The 18,780-nt window shown below is 50.0% G+C and overlaps 3 protein-coding genes across 3 annotated transcripts in view; 2 read left to right on the top strand and 1 right to left on the bottom strand.

The window, feature by feature from the left end:
• LOC119093192 (solute carrier family 22 member 15) overlaps window positions 1–18,780 on the bottom strand; it is a 55,618-nt gene that overhangs the window by 27,451 nt on the left and 9,387 nt on the right. The window lies entirely within an intron of this gene.
• Window positions 1,332–5,543, top strand: LOC119093193 (solute carrier family 22 member 15). The gene is made up of 4 exons (XM_037216107.1): window positions 1,332–1,781; window positions 3,257–3,393; window positions 4,633–4,838; window positions 5,234–5,543. The coding sequence occupies exons 1-4, from the start codon at window positions 1,658–1,660 to the stop codon at window positions 5,457–5,459; spliced, it is 693 nt and encodes a 230-aa protein (XP_037072002.1). The 5' UTR covers window positions 1,332–1,657; the 3' UTR covers window positions 5,460–5,543.
• Window positions 9,556–12,816, top strand: LOC119093197 (solute carrier family 22 member 15). Its single transcript, XM_037216110.1, has 3 exons — window positions 9,556–9,789; window positions 10,081–10,226; window positions 11,696–12,816. The coding sequence occupies exons 1-3, from the start codon at window positions 9,696–9,698 to the stop codon at window positions 11,915–11,917; spliced, it is 462 nt and encodes a 153-aa protein (XP_037072005.1). The 5' UTR covers window positions 9,556–9,695; the 3' UTR covers window positions 11,918–12,816.

Genomic DNA, 18,780 nt, shown 5'->3' with positions numbered 1-18,780 from the left:
ACATGAAAACGGCGTGACATATGTAACGGCACGGCGCATATCTGGTCATTAAGTGAACGATGCATAGTGTGCATATTTAGCCATAAATGAACGATGCTTAGTGTTCTGCGTTTGCCGTATAGTAGGCATTCCGAGACTGGCTATATCGTTTGTACTGACATTTATGTTACTCGTGTTGGTTTCAGGCGATAACGTTGAAGTGCAGCTTTGATTCTGCCCACAAACGTTACAGGAATGTAATTCACCTTAACTTATCAAAAAGTTGGTTGATTTCGTAGTCGACTGCGAAACCCCACGGAGTCTAGTGCGAGGACGCACCAAGCCATCCATAAGTATCCGAGATATCCAGCGATTCAGTGAATACTTAAATTCGCATCGCTCTGACCGTAGACAAAATGACGTTCATCCAGTCCACGTTCTGTATGCCACGCGATGACGCATACCATAAACTCCAAGCGACTAGATGGCGTTATGGCGTGCATAAACGCGCCGGCGCGTTGATCGGCCGTCCGCCGTGGTCGCGCCCACCACCAGAAGCCGGCCTTCACTGCAGCCGACCCTCCCCCCTCCGGGCAGGCCAATGCAGTGTTATAGGTCACGGACGTCCGTCCAGTGCGAAGGCAACGGACAGCCGTGTGTGCGGCCGGCCCAGCGGCTCCAAGCGGTCTCGTGGGCTGGTGATACCCAGCAGCTGGGTAGGGAGGTGCGCAGTGTGGCTTCGTGAGCGGATGGACACGGCGGCTCGCGGTTGGACGGGTGTGGCCGGTGTCGCGTGATATGTCAGTGATCTGTGACTCTGGCGCGAGCGTAATCACGCGACTGGGCCTGACACAGGCCTCGCGAAGCATCCTCGGCAGAGATGTGCGGCGAAGATCCGTCTTCAGCGACCATTCATGCGTAAAATGGACAACTTCCGTAATAAGCCCCATGTCGTAAGCAACGAATGCCTCGTATATCCGCGAACATGAACGACCAGCTCCAGGCGAAGAGCTTCACGGTTGAAGCTTGGATTCATTCGCGTATCCTCCAGCCCTCTCCACGACCCGAATTCTGACACAAGTCATTGTAACGAATCGAGGCTCTCCATTCTCGCATTCAGGAATATCCCGACCGAGTCTTGCGGCACCGGCCCGGCCGAAGCCTGAGGGCTTCCGCCGCCGGGGCAAAGACTACAGCGACCCGTGCCGCGCCTGTCACGCTGCCCGCCGGCCGAGCGGGGGGGGGGGGGGGGGGAAGGCTCAGCCAGCGGCGAACGGCGACGTGGCAGCTTGCACAGTATGCGGCCGGGGGTCGGACGCGGAGGGTGGTGGCCGCTGTTGAACGCGGTGAGTGTAGCGGTGCACAACTGGTCGTCGGGTCGGGCGGAGCTCATGAGCGGACGCCGACGACGCGGAAGGATTGCGCTCAGGCAGAGGCCGCAGCTCATGATCAGAGAACAGCAGCTGGTGATCTGGAGTCGCATGTATCTGTGGGGCGACCTTGAATGTGGAAGGCACGAACCTGCTTACTCTGCATTTGGATGGAGCTTGGTGAAAGCTGCCGGTGAGACGTTCAGGTGCTTTATTGGGCGTTGGAGCGTTGTGGCAGTGGTGACGTTCGTGCACAGCTGGTGACGCCGACGTACACAGGTTCGTGCACCGAGCACCGCCTGGGCACCATGGACATGGACGACGCCCTCCGCGTGTTGGACAGCGGCGGGCGGCAGCAGTGGAAGCACTTGCTAGCCACAACGGCTCAATCGCTACCGGGAATAGTCGTCGTCCTGCTGATGGAGTTTATTGGTGAGTCCGGTTGAAAAGACGATATCAAATTCACATTCAGGGGGTCTGTTTCATATCTACATTGGATTTTTGGCTGAAATAGCGCCCTTCATGATCAGCACCTGCAGATCACAGCCATGCCACTCTAAGGCTTTAAACCATGCTATGCTGAGATTGATATGCATGAACTTGTGCAGCCAAAGTATTTTTGTAATTAAAAAAAGTCTGTCACGTGCTCACTATGGGAAAACCACCCAAACATACCAGGCGTCATAGAAACGTCATGCAAACACCCCACCTCTCTGGCGCTTTTGCGCTCTCGGTCGTGAGAAGCATGGCCACTTAAGTATTCGTATATGAAGGGATGCAGCACAAAGTGTCCCTTCGGCAGAAGGTAACTGGTTAACGGAAATGTTTCATGGTTGAGGTATTGAAGCAAGCATCAGGTATGATGAAACAAGCCTACTTATAACTATGGACATCCTTTTAAGCAGAAGAGACTGCCCAAGACAACACCATTTCTCCGCTTAATAAATACGCTCCTGGATGCGTCGTTGTTTGATTGCGTCATCGTGCCCTGCACAACGTCGATTGGGAGTCAATCGCAGGCGGCTGGGATTGAACGACTCCGCCATTATGTTTTTTTCTCTGCCTTGATCGCCGCATGGCCTATGGAATGACGGGATTTGAATAGCGTCATTATGACGTCATGAATGCCAGTTACCTAAAAATACTCTTCCCGAATGCTTTTCCCATTTTCGCGGAAGTGTGGCTAGCCGTGAACTGCACCGAAAAGATGGCTACTGTCAAGATGGCTGCTTAAGCTCAAAACCCCATACAAATGTGGAGCATTCCATTTAAGACTGGTAACGCACTGGACGAGGGAGCCGATGGGAGAAAGCGTTACAAGCTTGAACCCTAACAAGCTCGAGATCGTGGCAGGATCATGCTATCATACGAAATTTTCTCAACACGGATGACCGTGTGATGGAGCCGCGCGCGCGCTGCATGTGCCGCCATGCTACCTTATTCATTGGCGGCATGCAGCTGTCTGAATAGCAGACCAGCTGGTCCAATGGGCGGGTTTGCGCGGCAAGCCGCCTTGCGGTGGCCGCGAACTCAGCCCGCTCACATAGAATTGATGCAATTGTTGAAGAGGTTAGGCTGACGGCGTAGCTCTCGGGTAATAATTGCTTTTGTTGAATATTCGACTGAATGCTTTGATGTCGCTTGACACGAGTTTGATGTCTGCATTGTTCTTGACGTTTGCTCAAAATGACGTCAGAGAGCGGTGCAAGCGGCGCTGCCGTGATGCAGGTTCTCCAGGCGTAAACAATTGGCAGCAGCATCGGCTATTCGGACTGTCCGTGGCAGGCTTCCAAACTGGACCTCCTGTCAGATAGCCGTATAAACACGAAGGTGTCCGAAAAACCGCAGACTGCAGCAGGGCCAGGGGATTAACTGATGTGATGCAAACTCCCTTCTCCGTGTCGCAGGTTACACGCCGAACTTTGAGTGCCACCGACAGGGGCCGAATGGGACAGATATACTCGTGAACGCCTGCTTCAACGACACAACAGCATTCTGCGACGACATCGTGTTCCGTTCCGAGTACACCAGCGTGGCGACTGAGGTCAGTGACAGAGTGCTGGTGACGTAGGACACCTGACCTTCGACATGAAGGCACAGGTGCGGCCTGTTGGCGGCGGCATGCACTAGAGTTCAATTAAACTCAAAAGCACGGCATGCGTTGTTCTGGAACCTGCATGTAAATATCGTTTCGCTATGTGCACACAGCTGCTTCTGTTCCGGTAGCTAACTTGATTGGGGCGTCTACATTGAGATCCTAATGGCCGCGCGGGGTGGGTTCGCATTGTTGTAGACGCTCTCTGTTTGCGCTCGACTGAGATGGCCCGCGGACTGGAACAACGGCACTGGTGACGTCATCCTTGCCGAGCATTGTAGTACCTTTAAGTTTGACCGATAGTTTCTGCCGGTGCCCTGAAATTTAAAGATAGGGTGGTGGGATCAAGACTTACAAGCACTGCTTCGCGTAGGCGTTGCTTCTTCAGATTCATACAGTAAAAAAGAAATCTGAGCGAATCTTTCGAAAGTTGAGCTTTGGTACTACTTTTGTATCGGTCGTCTTACAACTATCGTTGTTTGCAACATTTGTTTCATCCAAATGATGGAAATTGTTCCAAGCACGCTTGTGTTTGGCTTCCAAAAAAGCTTTCCGGTTAATGAGCAAACGGCCCAGGCACACAGCAGGACTTTGAGCTTACCTCTCGCTGAAAGTTGCCTCGACAGTTTATCTGAGATGTGTGTCCCTGGCACTGGCATCTCATAGAACATCAGGTCACTGACGTGACCATCCTTACCATTGCGGTAGGGATATCTGGCCTGACCCAACTTCTCCAAACGGAGTATTTGACCTAACATGGTGGGGCCTGTGTCTGAGGGCGTCTGTGGGATCTGTGTCTGGTGGTGTCTGTAGTGTCTATGGTGTCTTTCGTGTGTTTTGGTATCCGTCCCGAGGAACAATCGCTCCTTTACATTTTCACATTTACCGCATTAGAAATACACGGTGTTATTTTAACTCATCAATCGCATTACACCGCAGTAATTCCTACAGCGCTATCTGACCACGCTTTTTCTCCTTACAGCGCATCCTGTTCGCTTCCCCGCTCTCAATCCCCCTTGGGTTAGTCAGTGGGAGCTAACCGCGACCGGACCGGTGGTTGTCGCTGGTCTGTCCCTCCCCCTTGGATCAGCCCGTGAGAACTGACCCCAACCGGAGGTGGTCAATGGTGTTCCCCCTCCTGGATCGGTCAGTGACACCTGACCTCCCCCCCCCCCTCTACCGATGCAGTGGTCACTGGTCTGCGAGCGGACAACGGACGTACACCTGCTGCAGTCGCTCTTCATGGCTGGCATGACGATTGGCGCTCCCCTGGTCAGCCCCCTGGCGGACATGTTCGGCCGGCGCCGGGTCGTGCTGCTCACATTCGGCCTGCAGGCCCTGCTGGTGGCCGCCTTGGTCGTCGTCCCCAACTACGCCACGTTCGCCGTGCTGAGGTGCGACGACCCGCTCTCGGGTCTTCCGGGTGGTGGTGTGGGAAGCAGACGCAGACGCAGGGGAGGGGAGGGGAGGGAGGGAGGGAGGGGAGGGGAGGGGAGGCGAGGCGAGGCGAGGCGAGGCGAGGCGAGGCGAGGCGAGGCGAGGCGAGGCGAGGCGAGGCGAGGCGAGGGGAGGGGATGGGAGGGGAGGGGAGGGGAGGGGAGGGGAGGGAATGAGCCATGTGAGCCAACATGATGCCGCGCATGGCCCCTCGGACCTCAGCGACAGGGTTCTCGGCCCTATGGAGATGCGTGTATTCTGCTCCCCTGACCCGCGTAACTCCTCGCTTCCCCTCTCTCTGACCTCTGGGGATGCCTGGCGCCGACCCCTGACACGTTCGACCCTTTGACAGGTTTCTGGCCGGCGTCCTGCATATGGGCGGCATGTCGTGCTTCACCTTGTCCTCGGAGCTGGTGGGGCCTCAATATCGGAGTCGCGTTGGCCTCTTTAGCTCCATCTTCTCCTCCATCGGTATCCAGGTGCTGGCACTCGGCGCCTACGTCACCACCACGTGGCGCCTCCTGGTGATCGCCTCAGCCGCCATGGCCGGCCTCTCCGTGTTCGTGATATGGCTGTGAGTCGGGATGGAGTACGGTGGAGGAGCCCGCGATCATGTGGCTCCTGTGGAACTCCACAATGATTTACAGCAATGAACCGGGTGACCCTACAAAACACCTGTTCAAGATGAAATTATTTGGAAAGTAAGCTCGCAATACTGATTTTCGTATTTTGGGCTTGAGAAACAAATATAGATGTCCCACAGACATATGGAGGCAAACATGATATACGGTGAAATATGCTCACTCGTAGCAATTGATCTGCTTTTGAAGGGAATGCTTCACATTTCAATAGTTTTAAACAAGCATCAGATATGATGAAACAGGCTCATTTATTATTATTGATATACTTGTTAGGGAGGAGACTGCTCTACATACCTCAATTTTCTTTTTAGTACATATGCTGCTCCATGCGTCATTGTTTGATTATGTCATCATGCATTGCACAACGTTCATTGAGAGCCAATTGACGGCCGTTGTATATAGAAATCGCGTTCACGAGCGCTAGATATGAACGCCTCGACAATTACAATTAATTTTTTTTAACGCTTCAACAATGAATTCTTCCTTGACTTTGATCACTGCGTGACTTTTGGAATGGCAGGATTTGAATGACGTTATTGTGACGTCATGAATGCAAAGGTGACGTTTGATAACTATCCCCAATATTTCGCCATTTTTGTGGGCGTGTAGTTCAGAAACTAGGGAAGGCTAGATCTTGAGAAGGGCGTTATCGTGAGCAGTACCAAAACCTCTTCAAGATGGTCATTTCAGTTCAAAAAGGCACACGAATGTGGAAAGCTCACTTTTAAAAGTAAAATACTACTCTTTATAGCAAAATCCTCAATGTAGTAAATATCCGTCTTCAAACATCGTCATTTGACTGCGGCATGGACCGTTTGTATAGCGTAAGAGTGGCTGCCGAAGCGGCCGTGCAAAGCTGCCACTGTAGCGGACGAGCGGATTTTTATTGTAGTACTTGAACTTGCCGACAGGTGTCGTGCAATTGGTGGGTGTTCGCAGAGCCCAAATATCGTTATATGCGCGTATTTTGGCTCTTTCTCGTTCATTTCCTGCATATCTCCTATGATCTTATACTGTTAACTTGCATTCGCGTGCTCGGTCGTAGTGATATGCTTTAAAGGGCTGCTCCACATTTATACGGGGTTTTGAAGTGAGGTAGCCATTTCGAAGATCATTCACTGCAGTTTACAGCCCAACCCTTTCTTAGACTGAGCACTCTGTTTTCTGACCTCGACATCCACGAATTATAATATAAGAGATCAAGGAGTGATCTTCAAAATAGCTATCTCAGTTCAAAATACCATACAAATGTGGAATATTTCCCTTAAGACAAACATAGATTACGCGCATGTCAATATGAACGATGTAAGTCTACAAAAAGAGCAATATCAACCGTTACGATGAAATGTATTTTTTTCTGACATCGAGGGTGGGTAAACAGGCTTCTGGAATAGAGTAGAACTTGATGGCCTAATGATGCAGCTGAGAAAGGCATGTAAAAGAATAGGGGATGAGTGCTGGCAAAGGGTGTCCTGCTTCTTCACGACGGTGTGTGTGTGTTCAAAAGGCCGGGTTTGTGCGGATTGCTATTAGGAACCGCTGCTCTATTAAGCTCCAGCACCTGGCCTGTAGTTTGGGTTCGGCCCAAAGTGATTTCCACCTTTTCTGGGTTTCGAGTTCGCATCCCCGATGAAGGAGGCACGCTGGTACGCGTGCGCCGATGCTGAGGGGTGACTGGAGAAACAGCCAGGGAAGTTTTCTCTCGCGATATCGACAACATTGAGAAGAAATGGGAGAAGAGCACTGCTCTTAAGGCAGAGCACATTTTGGAATAAAACAGTTTCCTCCCATATGCGAGGTTTTTTGTATGTTTTATTGTTCAAACAATTTGACCAAGTCATGTGCTCCTCCATATTTGTTAGGGACATTACCATGATTCCGTGATGAGCGCGTTACTGACAGCAGGCGCAACACTGGCCTCTGTCCTCACCACTACCTAGGTTCTGCAGTCAGAGGCCAGCTACTGCTGTCCTCAATGGCCCATGTTACGGCCTCCGCTGCGTGTCCGCCAGCACCCTCTGGCGCCACCGGCTCCCGCTCCCACCGCCATCTCCCATTTGGTGATTGTTTCCGCCTCTGCCGCCAGCATGGTGCCCGCCAGCTCCCTCTGGCGTCATCGGCTCCCACCCCCGCTGCCACCCCCCATTTGGTGATTGGTCCCGCCTCTGCCGTCAGCTTTGTGCCTGCCAGCCCGCGGTGGCTTATGCTCAATGGTCGAACCGAAGAAGCGCACAAGGTCATGCTGGGCGTGGCGCGTGCTAACGGAGTGACCCCCCCGGCCAACTTTACCCTGGTGGCTGCGAGGGAGAAGACCGTTGGCTTTCCCGACAACTGCTGCTCGCTGTTCCGACACTGGCGCTCCGCTCTCTGGACAGTGATACTCTGCCTCACCTGGTACGCTACGACGGTGGCCATGACGCTGCCGGCGGCGGCGGCGGCGGCGACAAAATCCTAGCTGGTTCATGCCAGAGGCATGAACCAGCTAGGATTTTGATTGATGGCGAATAGGAAGTGTGACGTTCGGTGCAATGTAGTTTGCAATTTAATTTGATGCAACGATAGCTATATATATATATATATATATATATATATATATATATATATATATATATATATAGATAGATATAATCAAGTGGAAATGCTAGTGAAGTATGACTATGTGGGCTTTACACCCATTTGTCACGGGATGGAATGAGTTACGCACCCGTCAGATGCATGGTTACGTTGATCTGTGCAGCATGAATGATGACGTCACAAGTCGCCAAATGGTGCAGAAATTATGGAACTTTCCATCTGCTCTCGCTCTCTCGTTATCGTAGCAAAGCATTCACAGCATGTAACTGGACACCAAACAAAAGATACCTTCTTCAACGCCGAACAATATCATGTGGGGGCGGTGGTCAAGTGCCAGGGATGTGTCGCTTAATATCTGCACTGTACTTGGTCCGGTCAGTGACCTGCTGTTACCGCACAGTACTCAGTTATGCTACTCACGTACTGCTACACCATACTATCGAAAACTATACGGTAGTTATGTACTTTGATGGAGCATCGCACGTTGTGAATGCCGCCAGTGCTTTAATATCCCGTGCTCCTGCTGTGACCCAGGGCGGTACACACGCTGACCTACTACGGCCTGACGGCGGCGGCGGTCACCATGGGTCAAAACCGATTCATCCCGTTCGCGCTCTCGGGCCTGGTGGATATTCCGCCCATCATCGTCATTTCCTGGCTGCTGGATAAGTGAGTGCTGGGCGGCATCGATGCTTCGCCCTTGCGCAGGGGATTTGGACCTAGGTTTTTTCCAGCCGTTCTGCACGCAGAGCTAAGCAGTGTGCACAATTTCCAGGTTCTGTTGTGGTCTTCCTGATTTTTTAAACGAAGTTTCGTGGCATTTCTTCGCTTTTGCATATGATGCGTGGCACATTGCTGCCGTGCTACAGAATCGATGTAATGAATCGAGTAATCGTTTTTTTAATTTGCCGATAGTCATAGCTGCTATTTACTGGAACGCCACCGTTACGCACCATTGCAAGAGCGGGCCGAGGACCCCCGCCGATTGCCTCGACTGGTATATACACATCCGTACTCGGTAGCCAAACTAGCTGCCCAATGAAGTTTCCATTGTCTATCGTCGTGGCATCCTGTGTTACTCGTTTTTACAGCAAGGCTGACTGAAACTCTCGGGGCAGGCTCGAAGGGACTGTGTTCATGGTGCCCACGTGTTTATCTTTTGAGAACCGTGCGTTGGCTTATGTTCATCGCCAATGCATTTAACACGTCGCTGTTCTTTAATTAAGTTTTTTTTCTCCTCCTTTAGGTGCATTCCACATGTTGTAGGCGCACCGCTGCAATGTATGGCCAGTTTATTCACTGTTGAAGACACGTGGGAAGTTCAAGTTAGAATAAGTGTCATACTCCGGCCTACGTCGCGACCGCATTGAAGGGCAGCGATACAGCATGCAGCAGGAATATTCCGCCTCCCAGCATTGAACGCCCCTGACCAACTGTTTGCGCAATTACACCTCACCGGGATCGAGCCTGTCAACAGCTGACTGCGAACACCTGAGAAAACTCGTGTCCTGCCACGGATAATCTGTTAGGCGGTATGGCAGCGGCGCTGACTGCGGTCTCTGCCGCAGACTGGGCCGACGGTACACGCTCAGCGGCGTGATGCTGGCCGGAGGCATCAGCTGCGTCCTGATCATGCTGCTGCCTGGCTCCTACATTGACGATCAGGGAGGCAGGCTGACGCTCAGTCTGATAGGTCAGTTACCCCTGCCATGTGCTGAGAAAAGCATGTCTGACACTCAGTCTAATAGGTCGTCCACCCCTGGTCTGTCCTGATACGCAGGTCTCACATTCAGTTTAATCGATCAGTTTCACCTGTCTTGCCATAACTGTAGGAGGCTAATGGAGTATACCTACCATACGCGAATGAATGTAATAGTGCGTTTTTATCTGCGACCATGCGTTCGCTGGGGCATAATGAAATCATCACAGCAACTGCGACTGAACAAATCGGTATCCTGCTCATCCCAGTCGTCCTGGTTTGCAGGGAAGCTGTGCATAGCTACCACGTTCACCGTAATCTACATATTCACGGGCGAGATTTTCCCCACATCGGTTCGTAACACTGGCTTCGGCATCGTCAACTTCTGCGGGCGGACGGCTGGGATAGCCTATCCCTTCGTAGCGCTGCTGGTGAGTAGTTTCCCTGATACCTGCATCATAACGGCACTACACGCTGGTCGCATCTGCGCACATTTGCTGTGAGTATTTGATGTGAACGGCCACCCGTCTGCTACGTTAATCGGGCTGAGGACGGCTAATATATCCTGCAAGACAAATGTTTTGTGAAACCTGCGTGTTTTAATCGCTGATGTCAGTGACTGCAATTATCACATCACTTGCGGAGATCGCATTCACTTTTTAAGTGCATATGATCCCGTCCTGCCATTGTGTAGTTGGTCACATAGGTGAAGTGAGTGTCTTTAGCACCTGAGTGGCCTCATCAGCCTCTGACTGGTACTAATCTGCTTCTCACAGAGACCCATCCCACAATGGCGCAATGGGTGGTACAGTTTGCACCACGGACACTAAATAGGTCTCATAATTAGCACATAATCGTCCAAGTCTAGACCAGGAAAATAATAAACCTCAGCACTTGCACAGATCACGGTAATGTCCAACCATAGCGATCGTGTCTTCAGCCTCGGTGCTCAACACCCTCTTTTCTCATGATAAGGACTTGTTTTACGCCGTCGCGTCTTTTTTGCCGTTACTTTTTCCACCAATCTGACCTTACGTGAAGCTATTTATCGCCAGTGAAGTGCGGAAACTTGCCTTGAGAACAATGGCCGATGGTAAACAAGCTATGGGAAAATGACTTTCCGTTCGGCGTTAGTTTGTCTCGGACGCGCCATTAACTGTCACACATGGTGATCATTTCCGTCCCGCTGATTGGTACAATTATTTCCCTTAAAGAGCTATGGTTTGCACCCGTATAGCGCATAGTCATGGATACCATGGACGGGCCAAAAAATTGTATTTAATTTTAATGGCAAAAATCATTATCTGGACTTTCCAGTTCTGCCGATATCAATGGCTTACTCGAATCAAATAATATACACCCAGCGGTGTCTTTTGGAAAGGCAAAATGCCATTGGAATCCATCGTTGTTTCGAAAACTAGTATAGGTTCTGCTCTTGTTCAAATCAAATGTGGCTGGAATCGGTGATGAATGGACTCAAACATAAATGCAACAAACGATATTACTGTTCTGACAGCCTTTAACTTTGCAGCGAATGGACCACACGACATGGTGTTCTCGTGTGATTTCCAACATACGTGTTTACGTAACCTTTTGAGCGGTTCATCAAGTCGTCAGTTGTTGCCGGATTCGGCTGCCTTAGGACCGATTCCAGACTTGAGTCACACTTACTGGGTTGGAATCAAAGTCAACTCAGAGCTGTACTTGTCCGGTACAGACCCGGAATCAACCAAATGCGCTGGAAAATTAATTCGGAACTGGTCTGAAGAGAAGTGAGTGGTTCTTTTACACGGAGTTCACTTGGAATACAAAGGACTGTTAAAATGTAAACGTATTTTACCCGGCCTCATCCCTTAAGGTGCCGTGAATTTCTTACCATACTTTTCCTACCCATTCGCAGAATATGGTGAGGAAAGATCTTCATTTCTTTGTGTTTGGAGTGCTCATCACATCATCGGCGCTGCTGGACCTACTGCTGCCGGAGACGGTGGGAAGGCCGCTGCCAAAGACAGTTGGGGAAATGGTCGGAGAAGAGGTGGAAATGTATCAAGCCTTGCAGCTTGACGAACTGGAAGACGATTATGGCAGCGATAGGCATGCAATGAAACCAAATCAAGCCTGAACAAAGAACGTAGGTGCTTTTGCCACAACACATATACTGCCGTTAGCTGTGCTCTTGGCAATTTTGTTACATCGACATGCATTTCGCTGTTGCAAGCAATGTGCTCAGTTGGCCACATCCATATTTGTTATGATCTGTCGTCTGCGTCAAACTTTTAAATACTTCGGTGTTGCATTTTCTTCCTGACTGTAAATGATTGCAGTGGGTTTGCGGAACAGTGGACAAGGCCCACATGTAATTCATTCTCCTCGTTACCCAAGACGGCTTTAAATGACATCTGGCCCTTGTGTGAAGTCCTGAACAAATCATTGACATGCTTTATCGGCTGTAAGCTCAGTGCAGTGGGAATTGTGAAGCTTGTTCACACGTGCTCAGCGTTTCAGCAAGCTAAAGCGTCATTTCAGAACTCGCATGAAGTGTCCCCACGTGGAAAACGCAACGGAATGCAGGATTGCGATGCGGCGGTCCGTTGGGTCAACATTTGTTGTTTGCTGTTCTCTGTGATAAACTGTCGAGTTGTACTGCACCACTGGTACACCATTGGATTCGGTAGTGTCATACGTCAGAACGGAAAGGAACTGGCTATTGAGTGGTACCACGTTTCCAGTTACATGGGCCACATGTAGCCCTCACACGAACTGGCAAGTTGGACTTCGTCCTTTTCGAAGAGCTTACACGTCGTTTTGCCACATGTGTGTACCCAGAGCACGGACGTACTCGAGAATGGCATGCATTGGTAGAGAGTCGACAGACAATCACGTGGTGTAGATTGTATTGTCGCATGTGCCGCGTGCGATGTGTGTACTAGCCAGCAGGATGGATTTGTCCGTTACCGATCGTTGTTCACATTTTGCGCAATATTTCGACCCATAGACCAGGTAAATGCATGAATCTAGCTGCAAAAAATACATAATTAGAATTTGTACGTTTTTCATTAGCGCAGCGAAGCAAGTGTTGAAACGCTTGTAGTTACTCTAAAAATATACGATATGTTTTAGTTCATGTCTCGAAATAGTGAAGTAGGGGCTCCATGCACTTTCAACATTTTGCACATCTTTCTTTATCTTTTGGCAATATTTCCAAGAAAACGTCTGTTTCATTTTTGTTGTGGTATGTGCAAAAGGGACCATTTCTCAGTTGATCTATCGACGTAACCCTCGCCCGGCTCGTTGCTTTCAATACACGGTTTCAAAAGAGGTGCGACTTTGATGTGAGCACGCCCCCCCCCCCCCTCTCGTTTTCCTGCCGTTTCTTAGCTACGAAGGATAGAGCGTAGTGAAAAAGAAACTATGGGTTGGTCTCAACGAGATCACACGATTGGTAACAAGCTTTACACTGCTGTCAGCAAATGACCCCACGAGGCGACGATTTAGGTCAATGCTTCACAAAAGCAATTTCAGTTTAATTCAATTTTACCCGAAGATCGAACTACTTTAGTTTTATATGCCCATGTATACAAAACGATGCCACAAAATAACAACGAACTTAAAAAGAGGTATCTTTGTAATTTTGAACACCGAAACATGTAGCTTTGTGTGTTTTGAGCATACATTTATGAAGCATGGCACCGCTAATGCAACAGTATAGGCCCACCGTGTGGAATCGGCGGCTTCGTCGGCTTCCCAGCCGCCCGCGCACGCCGAGGGTTGCCGTGCAGTGTTCCTAAAAAACCGTCGCTCCTCATAAGCCTGAAAAGCTAGAGACATGCTTTTGATATCAAAACATGGACAAAAAAGTTCCGGAGGCTAACAAAAATTCAGGCACGATTACAGAACCTGCCGGAAAGACATCCTTAAAAAACCTTAGGGGGTCCCATCGACCTTCCCCTGCCAGGTGCATGGTCAACTGCTTACTGCTTACAACTGGATTATCAACTGCCTTCCGCCCAGGGCTGGATAAAAACCCCATAGTGCACTCAGATGTGCACCCATAAATGTGGTGGATGCATGTCGTCTTTGCATGCAATTGGAAACACTCTTTCATGAGCATTTGCTCTGTCGTTGCATAATGAGTCTCCTAGCTGATTTGAGGTAATGTTGACTTTGCAGCGCATTTTTATTTAAGGTGGACAACTCCTTGATAAGGCAAATTCCACAAAACCGATTACGCTGTCATACGGCTGTCACCGTCATGGCCTCCTGATCTGTGGTCTTTCATGGACCTCATCACCAATTACTTTAATTTTCGAATTAAATCGAGTGAACTGAACCAGCAGCGCGTCCCGAGACATACTTCAATTACTGTGTTTAATTTTTCTCAACACATTTGACTTGCCTTGTTTTCGCGGGGGGGCTGTCCAAAAAGTGGGGAAGTGGTAGGGGCCTGAGTTGGGAGGCGGGCCGCCCTCTTCCCTGTTTTTCAGAACCCTATGCCGACGCTCACCTGTCGAGAAGTAGCAGTACGTTACCCCCTCCCCGTCCCCTCTCTCAGACGCCGGCCGGCCCGCTGCGGGTGTACCATGCCGACATCTGCCGGCTGGATCAGGAAACTGTGGGCGCCGTCGACGCCATCTGGGACCGTGCCTCGCACGTGGCAGTACGCCGCGAGGACCGACCGCGGTGAGGCTGGATCGGAGACGGCGGGCTTCCGGCTCGACCTTGTCAAGTAAAGACGGATTAATTTCCAGCTGATTGCCGCTTTTTGTGACCCGCAAATGCGATTCAGGTGTCGTTTGGACATGCGACTCAGTAGAAATGTGAAAATGTTAAAAGCCACTATGCGTTTTCACGTAATGTAGCATCATAGCAACATTCATCCTGATGATGCAATGTTTGCGGCAAGCCAGCCACCGGAAACGATATTCACCTTGGTGCGCGAGCAACGATAAATCTTGGGATCACCATTTTTAGGACGCCGATTAACGTGAATGGCGCCGGTGCACGAAACATAGGATCGCAGATCGAGAGCGATCGTGGGGATTATTTTTGTAGATAGCTTAATCAGCAATACTTTACTATGTCATATTTGTTACAGTAGTGATGATGCGATCAACTATGAATTGTGGGTCAACCTGAAGCTGTTTAGCATCGAAGAAATGCGGGAGTAGTATCACAGTCATAAATACGGTGAAGAGGACGAGACAACATGACCGGCATGCAATTTCCGGTGTGGAAAAGAAAGCTGGAAAACAACCAGCTGAGAGCCAAACACAGGGCTTCGTTTGAACTTAACGCCTCTTCAGCTGTGCGCTGCCTTACGGAAGGTCGGGCTTGTTTGTTGTTATGCATTCCAGCGTTGGCAGCCCGCACTGCATGACTGAAGCTTATTCATATGTACGACACAAAACAAGCTCATAGGATTTGGTCACTGTGACCTTCTTAAGGTCAAACAAGGTAACTGCCATTAATGCCATGAGTATGGCATTCATGTCAGTAGCATTTTGCATACAACAAGCACATAGACTTAAGGCAGTTGCATGAGCAGATATGGGGTACTTTTGACAACATCTGGATTTTTACCTTGTTTGACATACGTCATGCAAAGATCATGACCTAGGAACTCAAGGCTTGACACAAATGACTTTAGATACGGGCCAATCAACCATCTTAATTTGGTATCTTAAGTTCTCTCACTTTTTGAGATCTTAGAGGGGTGCGGGGCGGGGGGCGGGCAAACAGTTCCAAAAGCTCTTCAAGATGGTCATTTCAGTTCAAAAACACACCCGAATGCGGAAAACTCACTTTTAAGTGTAAAAGACTGCTCTGGTTAGCAAAATTTCACCATGTAGTAAATATCCTTCTCCACACGTCGTTTGACTTCGGCATGGGCCGTTCATATAGCGTAACAGTGGCTGCCGAAGCGGCCGTGCAAAGCTGCCACTATAGCGGAAGAGCGAATTTTGTTGTAGTACTCCGACTTACCGAGAGGTGTCGTGCTATCGGTGGGTGTTCGTAGAGCCCAAATATCGTTATATGCTGCATCGTATGTTGACTATTTCTCGTTCAGTGCTTGCATATTTCCTAAGATCTTATACCGTTTACTTGCATTCGTGTACTCGGTTATGGTGATATGCTTTAAAGGGTTACTCCACATTTGTATGGGGACTTTGAACTGAGATAGCCATTTCGAAGATCATTCATTGCAGTTCACAGCCCAACCCTTTTTTAGACTGAGCACTCTGTATTCTGACCTTGACATCCACGAATTTGTGCAGGCTTTCTTGTGCAGATTATGGTAAGGTCACCCAGACATGCATGACGCCATAGAAACGTCACGTGAACACTGCGACCTCATTGGCCATGCAGTTATTAAAGCCGATTCAAGTATTTCATTAAATGATTCGTGTTTGGCTATGTCAGCATGATTTCCGGCATCAACGGACTTTAGGTGATCATCAACGTGCAGTGCGTTCAATCCAACTTTCGAACGGGAACCAGCTTCTGTGCTACATACTACAGAAATTTCTACAGGAATTATATTATACAGCAATTTGGAAATTGGTGCTAGTTATGGCGGAAATAAGACTGGGACTCGAATAACTTGAGAAAAGCGCAATAGCTGAGCGTGAAAAAGGAAGCAAATAATGTAAGGGATGGATGAGTGGTCTTCAAAATAGCTATGTCAGTTCAAAATACCATCCAAATGTGGAACACTCCCCTTGAGATAAACATAGATTGCGCGCATGTCAATATGAACGATGTGAGTGTACAAAAAGAGTGATATAAACTATCACGATGCAATGTATTTTTTTCTGATATCGAGGATGGGTCAACAAGCTCAGGAATAGAGTAGAGGTTGACAGTGTGGTGAACGCTTCTTATCACAAGGCGGAAGCCTGTGCTTCTAGTCGCAAACTAACGTTTTCTCTTCCCTGGGTTCAAGGGAACCTGGGGAACTGGGAACCAAGGGCTCAAGAGGGAGGCATGCCCTGTTCCCCTCATCCTCCGTCCATGCATAAGCAGTGATACAGTGCGGCTGTCACAAGGTGGCGGTAGATCGACGGCGCAGCGAAGACAATAGCCGTGACTGGTCCTGATAATAATCGCACGAGCATGTAAAACATCTTGAGCAACATCACCTGACCCAGGGAAGGACGTGAACAACAGTTTTGCAACGAACTGGCCAATGTGGAAGTATGCACCTCCCAGGTAAAGCTAGCTCCATACGCGTTCGCGAACAGTTATGATAAACGGACAGCGGTCTCTGATTTAACTGCACTTGATTTAACCACCTCCAACCACAAGCATATCGACACGCCACTCACGACACACTGCACGTCCGCAACACGCACCGCGCGCGGGCTCGACGTACCGCTCGTGATCACTTAGCTACTGAACAACCGTGCAGAGAACGAGGTCACAGCAACTAAAACTGGCACTCCACTCATCAGCGGCCGAGACGGGTGCGACGCACGAGGCCTCGCGCCGCCGACTGACCAAACTCGGGACGGAAGTCGGCGGGCGTCACGCTCTGCGGCGTGTCCGAGAACGGGTTCGGCTCGTACTCGACCGAGCTCAAGAGGTACCGGCAGCCGGGGGCCATCACGGCGCGCAGGAACGCCGCGTACCTGCGCGGCGAGAGGGCGCGCCGTTCAGGCCGGCGGGACGGGCGCACCCGCGGCGCAATCTTCTACGAAACCTAACACGGAGGCCTTTGATGCAAACAATGTTCAGCAGGCTACACGTGTGGGCGCCGACTGAATGTAATACTATGATACATTACTACCAGGTTACTACAACATTGCATCATTGCGATGAACGTTGCTATAATGCTCCAATGCGGGAAAAAGCATGGTGGCTTTCAACATGTTCACATTTCTACTGAGTCGCATGTCCAAACGACACCTGAATCGTATTTGCGGGTCACAAAAAGGGGCAATCACCTGGAAATTCATCCGTTTTCACTTGACAAGGCGGAGCTGAAGCCTGCCGTCTCCGAGCCAGCCTCACCGCGGTCGGTCCTCGCGGCGTACTGCCACGTGCGAGGCACGGTCCCAGATGGCGTCGACGGCGCCCACAGTTTCCGGATCCAGCCGGCAGATGTCGGCATGGTACACCCGCAGCCGGCCGACCGGCGTGAGAGAGGGGACGGGGATGGGGTAACGTACTGCGACTACTCGACGGGTGAGCGTCGGCATAGGGTTCTGAACAACAGGGAAGAGGGCGACCCGCCTCCCAACTCAGGCCCGCTCCCCTTCCCCCACATTTTGGACAGCTCCCTCGCGAAAACAAGCCAAGTCAAATGTGCGGAGAAAAATTAAACGCAGTAATTGAAGTACGTCTCAGGACGCACTGCTCGTTCAGTTCACTCAATTTAATTCGAAACTTAAAGTACGTGGTGATGAGGTCCATAACACCCCACAGATCAGGGGGTCATGACGGTGAGAGCCGATAAAAGGGGAACAGATGCTTATGATCGTCGTATTTTATTAGGGACAGCAAGCACTTAACGCTTTTTCGTTATCAGCGTATTCGGCTTTGTGGAATTTGCCTTATCAAGGAGATGTCCACCTTAAATAAAAATGCACTGCACAGTCAGCATTACCCCAAATCAGCTAGGAGACTCATTATGTAACGACAGAGCAAATGCTCATGAAAGTGTTTCCAATTGCATGCAAAAGACGACATGCGTCCACCACATTTATGGGTGCACATCTGAGTGCACTATGGGGTTTTTATCCAGCCCTGGGCGGAAGGCAGTTGATAATACGCTGATGATAAAAAGATGTGCGCGGAAAGATGTGCGCGGGCAGCGGGCGGCAGCCGACGAAGTCGCCGATTACGCGCGGTAGGCCTATACCGTTACATTAACGGAGCTATACTTCATAAATATATGCTCAAAACACACAAAGCTACGTGTTTCGGTATTCAAAATTACAAAGACGCGTCTTTTTAAGTTCGATGTTGTTTTGTGGCATCGTTTTG

Source organism: Pollicipes pollicipes, unplaced genomic scaffold, assembly GCF_011947565.3.
Source record: "Pollicipes pollicipes isolate AB1234 unplaced genomic scaffold, Ppol_2.1 Scaffold_4002;HRSCAF=4701_pilon_pilon_pilon, whole genome shotgun sequence".
Lineage (NCBI taxonomy): Eukaryota > Metazoa > Arthropoda > Thecostraca > Pollicipedomorpha > Pollicipedidae > Pollicipes > Pollicipes pollicipes.
This window is presented reverse-complemented; position numbering and strand designations above follow the sequence as displayed.